This window comes from Monodelphis domestica, chromosome 5, assembly GCF_027887165.1.
Source record: "Monodelphis domestica isolate mMonDom1 chromosome 5, mMonDom1.pri, whole genome shotgun sequence".
Lineage (NCBI taxonomy): Eukaryota > Metazoa > Chordata > Mammalia > Didelphimorphia > Didelphidae > Monodelphis > Monodelphis domestica.
In genome coordinates, this window is record NC_077231.1 from 315351438 (window position 1) to 315359782 (window position 8345).

The following is an 8345-nucleotide window of genomic DNA, read 5'->3' on the forward strand; positions in this document are numbered from 1 at the left end:
CGGCGAAAATAAACTTGTTCAAACTCCACATTTCAGAGCATCAGAGGCTCAAAACTGTCATCACCAACTGAGTGTTCTTTGCGTCCGAGAGGCAGCCCACATCCCCAAGCTCTCCTCGCTCGGAGCCCCAGATCTGAAGTTTTACTTCCTAGCTAAGCTTGGCTTCCAAGAAGACAGGAGGACAAAAAGATAAACTTAATAAGTATTCATACAAAGGGCGTCTCCCCTCCCCACCCCTTCAGTGGATAATACTATTGATTGGAATTAAACCCGAAATTCCAGCAATTGTGTATTAGGTCCGTAAAATGAATATCATTACAGAAGGAGACCAAAGCAATGGAGTTAATTCTTTTTTATTTGTTAAACGGAGTTCCCTCCTTCCCCCACCCCTTCCTCCTTCTGGGTTGGCCTGTCACGCCTTCTCAACAGGCTAAAATCATTCAGAGCGGCTCGCAGAGAGAGAGAGAGAGAGAGAGAGAGAGAGAGAGAGAGAGAGAGGGAGAGGGAGAGAGAGAGAGCGCAACACGACATTTATGGTAAGCGTCAGCCTTCAGAGAAAGAAAGCAGTTCATTAATTTACTTCACACTCGCTCCAAAGTATAAGCTTCTTCATTTCCCCCCACCCCCACCCCGATCAATAGATATGATGGACAGTCAATATCCCAGCACTGTGGGAAAAAAAAAAGGGTCAAAAACCTCGTTCCAACCGACGTCCAGGTCGGCTTGGCTCCATGGGACGCGCGCGTTAGAACCCGCGGCTTGGGAGTGGAGCTCAGGAAAAGCCCGGGATCGGCAGGCAGGCAGGCAGGCAGGCAGGCAGGCAGGCAGGCAGGCTCGCAGCAGCCCGGCTGTTCTAGGCAGGGAGTTTAACAGATAACTAAAACAGCCGAATACCAAAGAACCGTGCCCCACCCCTAATCCCATGGTAAAATCTGGCTTCCTAGAGACCTGGGAGCCACCTCCAAACACGGGCATTGTTGCTGGAATATGGCGTCTGAGGTGCAGAGGTTTGCTTTGGGGTAATGTGTTTGTTGGTTCCCAAGGACTGAAGCTCTGTTCCCTTGCTGCCTGGGATGGCATCTCTGAGGAAGGGTCCTCATTGAACACATGACCTCCTCGGGCAGGCTTTGAGTCCGGGGAAGCTGGGCTCTCGGATGGGGGAGTGGGCTGGGGAAGGGCAGAGAAGAAAGGGACAAAACACCAAACCTGTCTTCCCCCATAGGAGGATGGAGTTATCTGGTAAGAATTGCCTTCGCTTCCCCTCTCTCTTCCCACCCCCACTCCCCCGCCGTCCAGTAGATTTCCACACACCAGGGAAAATCGAGCCCATCGTCTCAGCCGCCCCCCCCCCCCCCATCTAGTGCCTTTGTATTGAAATGTAGACAGCGTTAGTACCCGGGCAAACGCTGCCCCTCCCGCTGGAAGGAAACTTGCACTTCCAAACCCTTACAAGGCACACCATCGCGGGGGGCGGAGGAGGCCCAAGGATCGGATGCTGGGGAAGCTAGGCCACCTCACATAAGCCTCCCCCTGGGGGGAGGGGGCCAAACCAGCTCCTCCAGGGAAAGTGACAGCACCCACCGTGGGGGTAACCCAGCACCTAGCTTCTAGGCGGCCGGAGGTGAGATGGAGAATGGCAGCTGCGTTCAGTAAACGTCTTTTATTTGCCCAGCCTCCCTTAACTTTGCAATCTGTTTCACTTGCTTGTAAAATCGGATTCTGTGTGTGCGTGTGTGTGCGCGCGCGCGCTCACGTAGTGGCAGTGCGGCTCCCCCTGCAAGCTTTGTGGCACGCACACACACACACACATAGAGGCACACACACATTCATCCCCCCCCACCCTCCCCAATTGGAGAATAGGAACTGGCCACTGGGGCGGTTGCTGCTGCTGCTACTGCTGCTACTGCTGCTGCTGCTGCAGCGGCGGCTGCTGCGGCTGCCTGCGCCCGCTCCCGGGCGTCTAGCTCGCTCCGCTGGGTTGGGGCTGGCGCTGGCGCTGGGGCTGGGGCTGGGGCTGGTGACCTCACGCAGCAGCGTGTCTGAGCGGCCCGGCGGCGCCGCAGATTGGCTGGCCGGGGCTCAGCGGTACTTCAAAGCCGCGGAGAGGGCTACAATTGTGCTGGAAGGGGCGGACCAGATCATTGTATTGCACACCTCTAAAAAAAACACTGCCTCTGATTTATCAATATATAAAAGACCCTCTGAGAGGAGGAGGAGGAGGGCACTTTGGTGGGATGGCAACTTCACTACTAGGGGTGAGTTTAAGGATTTTCTCTTGCTGGTTTAATTAGTTTCTTTCTCTCGCCGATTGGAGGGGGCTAAAATAGCCCCGGCCAGGACAGGGGCTATCAGTCTCTCTATTGAAGGGCTTTTTTTTTTTTTTTTAAAGTACAAGTGAATTTGGTGAAAAGAAAAAAAGGGGGAAGGGAGGGGGGCAGAGTCACTCTTTTTGAGCTCAGGAAAAGGTTCTAAGGGCATTTATACGAGCCACCTCCCAGAGCCCGGCTGCGGCTGTCCGGGGAGAAGGGCTAGTCCAGCCTCTCCTCCATGTGACTATTTCAGGGGGGAAAGAAAGAAAGAAAGACAGCTTTAAAGCTTTTGCTCCTGGGCACTTGGCAGCAGCCCCCCTCCCCCTTAAAATTCCGCAGCCCGCCGCATCTTGCAGGTATGTGAACCCCACCTCGATGTGGTTTTGTTTTGTTTTGTTTTGTTTTGTTTTTTTAACTGTTGTCGGTGTGATTTCCAATAACAATATAACCGTGACAAAAGAGGGAGAGCAATCGGGCTCCCGAGAGCCGACCTTTCCTGGCCGAGAGAAATGAACGGGGATCAGTTTTTGGGGACTGGAAGCCCATAGGGAACCTCAGGATGTATGGATGGCCAGGGAGAGACACTCTCATGCGGCTTTAAAACACGCACACACCAACACACACGCACGCACACACATACACGCAAACCAATTCAATGGAACGATTTTTGCGGATTTCTTTTTCACTCAAGATTCCCATCCCTCTGTTTTCCCTCTTCTTGTAATTCTGATGCTTACCCCCCGCCCCCCCCCCCCCCCCCCAGTCGAAAGTGCCTGTTCTGGGCCTGGTGTGGGCAAGTGTGTCGGCTTTCAGGGGGTTGCTTGTCAAAGGCTCCTCAGCAGTGAGTTCTTCTCACTCCAGACTCCTAGCAGCCAAACTTTCCCCCCTCCTCATCCTAGATTAGAAAGCCAGCCAGGTTCCCGGGCTGTTGGTGGGTGTGAAAGGTGAGTGGGTAAAAGACTCGCTGCGAGGAGAAATGGGGGTACACTGAGGGGCATATCTTGGAGGATACCGGAGAACTGATGCCCTTTTCCTTCCTCTCCCCTCCCCTCCCCTCCCCGTCCCCTTCCCCGCCCCCACCATCCTCCCCCTTTCCCTGTCTCCTCTCTTCTTTCCCGCAGGAAGAACCTAGGTTGGGGTCCACGCCTCTAGCCATGCTCGCTGCTACCTGTAACAAGATCGGCAGTCCCAGCCCGTCTCCCTCCTCCCTCTCGGACAGCGCGTCCTCGTTCGGCAAAGGCTTCCACCCGTGGAAACGCACTTCCTCTTCCTCATCGGGCAGCTGTAACGTGGTGGGCTCCAGTCTTTCGGGCTTTGGGGTGTCGGGGTCCTCCCGGACCGGGGGCTCGTCCTCAGCGGCGGCCGCAGCAGCGGCGGCGGCCGCGGCGGCCGCGGCTCTTGTGTCGGACTCCTTCAGCTGCGGTGGCTCGCCTGGGTCCAGCGCCTTCTCGCTCACCTCCAGCAGCGCGGCGGCCGCGGCCGCCGCAGCCGCCGCGGCCGCCTCAGGCTCTCCCTTCGCCAACGACTACTCAGTTTTCCAGGCCCCGGGAGTGTCGGGCGGCGGTGGTGGCGGCGGCGGTGGCGGCGGCGGTGGCGGTGGCGGCAGCAGCTCAGCAGCAGCGGCGGCAGCGGCGGCGGCGGCACACAGCCAGGACGGCTCGCACCAGCCAGTCTTCCTCTCCAAGGTGCACACGTCGGTAGACGGCCTGCAGGGAATCTATCCCCGCGTGGGGATGGCTCACCCCTACGAGTCGTGGTTCAAGCCCTCGCACCCGGGCCTGGGCGCAGCGGGCGATGTGGGCGCGGCGGGCGCTGCCTCCAGCTGGTGGGACGTGGGAGCCGGCTGGATCGACGTGCAGAACCCCAACGGGGCAGCCGCGCTGCCCGGCTCGCTGCACCCGGCAGCGGGGGGGCTACAAGGTTCTCTTCACTCGCCTCTGGGCGGCTACAACTCGGACTACTCGGGCCTGGGCCACTCGGCTTTCAGCAGCGGCGCTTCGACGCACCTGCTTAGCCCAGCCGGGCAGCACCTGATGGACGGCTTCAAGCCGGTGCTGCCGGGGTCTTACCCGGACTCGGCCCCGTCGCCGCTGGCCGGCGCCGGCGGCTCCATGCTGGGCGGCGGCGGGCCGGCGGCGCCTCTGGGGGGCTCCCCGCGCTCCTCAGCCCGCCGCTACTCCGGCCGCGCCACCTGCGACTGCCCCAACTGCCAGGAGGCCGAGCGGCTGGGCCCGGCCGGTGCCAGCCTGCGGCGCAAGGGCCTGCACAGCTGCCACATTCCAGGCTGCGGCAAGGTGTACGGCAAGACGTCGCACCTGAAGGCGCACCTGCGCTGGCACACGGGGGAGCGGCCCTTCGTGTGCAACTGGCTCTTCTGCGGCAAGAGGTTCACGCGCTCTGACGAGCTTCAGCGGCACCTGCGGACCCACACCGGGGAGAAGCGCTTCGCCTGCCCCGTCTGCAACAAGCGCTTCATGCGCAGCGACCACCTCAGCAAGCACGTCAAGACCCACAGCGGCGGGGGCGGCAGCGGCGGCGGCGGCTCGGCAGGATCGGGCAGTGGCGGCAAGAAGGGCAGCGACACCGACAGCGAGCACAGCGCGGCAGGCAGCCCACCGTGTCACTCTCCAGAGCTGCTCCAGCCCCCGGAGCCGGGCCACCGCAACGGGCTCGAGTGAACCAGGATGCCCCTGGCCCTCGGCGGGCCCACTTAGGCCCCTGCAGCCTGCCTCTGGGGCCCAATGGATGGCCAGGTCAGGTCTTCTACTGCCCGACTTCCTGTGCCCCGAGGCGCGCGGGGGGGCGCGGGACGCTTTGGGGGTCTCCCTTTTCTCTCTGTGACACTTAACTTTGTAAAGGGGACATGGACGTGTAAGTAACTTGGATCGCTTTCTTGGACACTTTCTCTCCAGCCCCTTCTTTCTTTCCATTCTTCTTTCCTTCTTTTTCTATCTTTCACTCTTTCTCTGAGGAGTTAAAATCTGCCACCTCATCCCCGTGCATCCCCGCTAGGGTTTGAGTTGTCTTCAATCACCCAGCTGTTACTTCCAATCCGGGAGAGGGTGTGTGGTGTGGTGTGGTGTGGTGTGTGTGTGTGTGTGTGTGTGTGTGTGTGTGTGTGTGTGTGTGTGTGTGTGTTTGTGTGTGGACAGTTAGGGGGCCACTTGCCTACTCCTGGGTCCTTGGGGTGACTCAGTCGGGCACATTCGAGGAGATGCCGAGGAGGGCCTCTCAGGGCAGAGGACAGGTGTGGAGCTGGGTGGCCTTCCATGAGGTGCTGCCTCCGCCTTTGGGCCGCCTCTGGCTTGGAAGTCTGCCCCTGAGCGGGGTTCCTAGTCTTCTAGCTCTGGCAGCCATTGAAGCGCCCTCTGCGTTCTGCAGCAGGGAAAGTGGCCCAGTTGACAGTTACAATTCACTGCACCAGAAACTTTCCTGGGTTCCCTCCTCTCCCCTCCCTTCCCCCGGGTGAAACTTCCTACCGTTGGAGCTATGGGCCCCCCTGGGCTCCCGGTCCCGCAGCTTCCTTTAACCCGCACCCACACGCAGAAACTTAGCGTTATATATACATATATAATATATATATACACACACACATCTCATATATAGTATATATGTGTATACACATGGATAGTTTTCAAACAAAAAAATCCTCTTTATTTCGCTCAACTTCAGTTGCAAACCTTAGTTTTCCCAACAGCCGCGAGCAAAGCAAGCCTTTCTCTGGAAACGTGCTGTTAATATTGATCCCAAAGTGATTTTGATCTCCTGAACTTAACTTCTGGGGTGAGGGTGGGAGTGGGGGTTAGGGTAAGCGTCTTTTTCTTATGCAAAAATGGCCTTCTTTCCGGTGAGACCAGATTAAGTATCTGTATTTGTCCTTTTTCTACCTCGCTCTCCAGCACTCCCCAGAGTAATCCCCAGGCTTTTTGTTCTCCCGGCCGCCCATTTGTGGAGTTCTTGTTTCTATATCTCCATGCAATCCGGTTGAAAATACTTAGGATTCAATTTATTTTATTTTCTTTGTGATTTAAACTTTTAAACAAGTGAAGATGCTTTGGTTAGCTTGCAGATGAGGCTTTAGTCCGAATGCCAAAAGGGAGGGGGAGGGGGGAATAGGACAAAAAAAAATCTTTGTAAAATATATCTAAACCTAATGGTTTGTTCAACTGGAGAATCGTTCTAGATTAGTTAGCAATTAAATATAACTCCACCAGTGTGCAGGTGTGAGCCGCAGTTGTCCAGAAGACGATTTTGTATAGTATTTTTCTTGTATATACTTGCAGTAAATATTTGAAAATATATTGAAGTCAACTTGAGATTTTTTTTTTTTTGTCACAAGAAAAAAAAATATTCAGAGTTATTGTTGCAGTCCTAGTGAACTGCGTTTCTGGGGACTTGCTCTGGAAGTGGCCGTGCAGGGACCCTTTCAGGACCTAGTTTTGCTCGGATATTAATTTAGATAGGTATCAAACTGTAACTAAGACGCTATTTGATAAATGTTGGATTACATTTAATTTAATGAAGCATGTACTTATATTTGCATTGGCAGTTCAGGCATAGTTAAAGTGGACGTTCTCCTATATTTCATAACAAGTGGGTTTGCCCCCAAACCCATGTATTAAATAAATGTGTCCAAGTGAAACCGAACGAACTTTGGCCTATGTGTATTTCCTGCAGGTTATCTTTGTTAACTGTTAATCCACCCTCCTGCCCTACACTCCAAAGGTTTGCGGGTTCTGCAAACTAGTTGCTCATTGTAATGTTGAAATCATTTGGATATTTCACATTGAAATGGAAAGTTTTTCGCTGGGACATTTTAGACTTGCATTTTAAATGCATGAGATGTAATTGATTTATTTGTAATATTTTAAATGGTATTAATAAACTCAGAGAAAAGATGACTGTTAGGATGGGTTAATTTGTATTTTCTTATTCCTCAGCCTTGGGGGACTTGACAGGTTTTCTTGGGCTAAATACTACCAGGAAAACCAAAGGTAGAAAATACCCTGCTTAAAAAAAATATACATATATTTATATATATGTAGTATATATGTTTGTGTGTGTAAAGGAAATGGAAAGATTTGCTTGCCTGACCCTCTTGACAGCTATATTTTGTGAACTTACGGAGATAAGGCTTGATGGTGACCATTCTCGGTAATTCATGATGTGCCAACAGGTTACATTCCAAAGGAGTAATTACTAACTGCTTAAAATTTGTTCAAATTAACCGGTTCTTAGAAAATGTTTTCTTTCCAAGCCTACCCTCCCGGAGGAAAAAATAAAAGCCAAGACAAAACGTGATCACTGACTGAATTGAGTGGGACTGGTCAGCACTCCTCAGGAAGGCCTAAAGCAAAGTAGGGGTTTGGGAATAACTTTGGGGTAGAAGGAGAGAAGGTAAGGGATTTGGGGTGGGGGAGGGGTTGGTATTCGACAGCATTTTACTTTTGTCATTCGAGACTTTAGGTAAAGGTTATTGGAACTAAATATTCTTTGCAGACTTTTCTGCCATTTAAATCCCCCCAAATCTCAAAGGAAAAAAAAAAGATTAAGCTTTGATCTGTTCCACGGAAAAAGAAATATATTATAGATATAAATAAATGCAAATATATGTTCTCTCTCTATATATACATACATATATATATATATATATATATGGCAGTGATTGCCACTTAAAATGTCTCCTTGAGCTCGAGTATTCCTTAAACAATAATTTTCTAGCTAAAGAAATGTTGATATTCCCGGATATTGTATCAGGCTTCTTCAGAGCTAGCTCAGGGGTCCGATCTCTCAAGCTGCATAATAATAACGCTAAAACAACAAAGCTATTGCACTGAGATTCTTCGAAATTCATCTTCTTTTTATCTCTCAACTTACCTCCCACAGTTGAGAATTTGTTTCCATCTGGAATTGAAATCTTTCCATTGAAGTAACTGGTTCTCAACTTGGGGAAGGAAAAGCAGGCTGAATGTTCCAGTTGTTACACATTCAGGAGTGAAATGGCAATTAGGGGTAAAAACAGATTATGAAAGGAGG

At 52.7% G+C, this 8345-nt stretch overlaps 1 protein-coding gene across 2 annotated transcripts; it reads left to right on the forward strand.

Moving 5' to 3' along the window:
* The first annotated feature begins 1767 nt into the window (after window positions 1-1767).
* On the forward strand, window positions 1768-7216 carry SP8 (Sp8 transcription factor). Of its 2 annotated transcripts, none has more exons than XM_056800525.1 (2): window positions 1768-2255; window positions 3431-7216. In XM_056800525.1, the coding sequence occupies exons 1-2, from the start codon at window positions 2235-2237 to the stop codon at window positions 4985-4987; spliced, it is 1578 nt and encodes a 525-aa protein (XP_056656503.1). In that variant the 5' UTR covers window positions 1768-2234; the 3' UTR covers window positions 4988-7216. The 2 variants fall into 2 exon arrangements, with proteins under 2 accessions (XP_056656503.1, XP_056656504.1); XM_056800526.1 differs by lacking the exon at window positions 1768-2255 and adding an exon at window positions 2278-2665.
* Window positions 7217-8345: the final 1129 nt, after the last annotated feature.

Bases quoted from the DNA above. Each gene is read 5' to 3' on its own strand.
- SP8 (XM_056800525.1), top strand. From the start codon at position 2,235: ATGGCAACTTCACTACTAGGG. The intron at 2,256-3,430 runs GTGAGTTTAAGG...TCTTTCCCGCAG, and splicing joins TGGCAACTTCACTACTAGGG to GAAGAACCTAGGTTGGGGTC.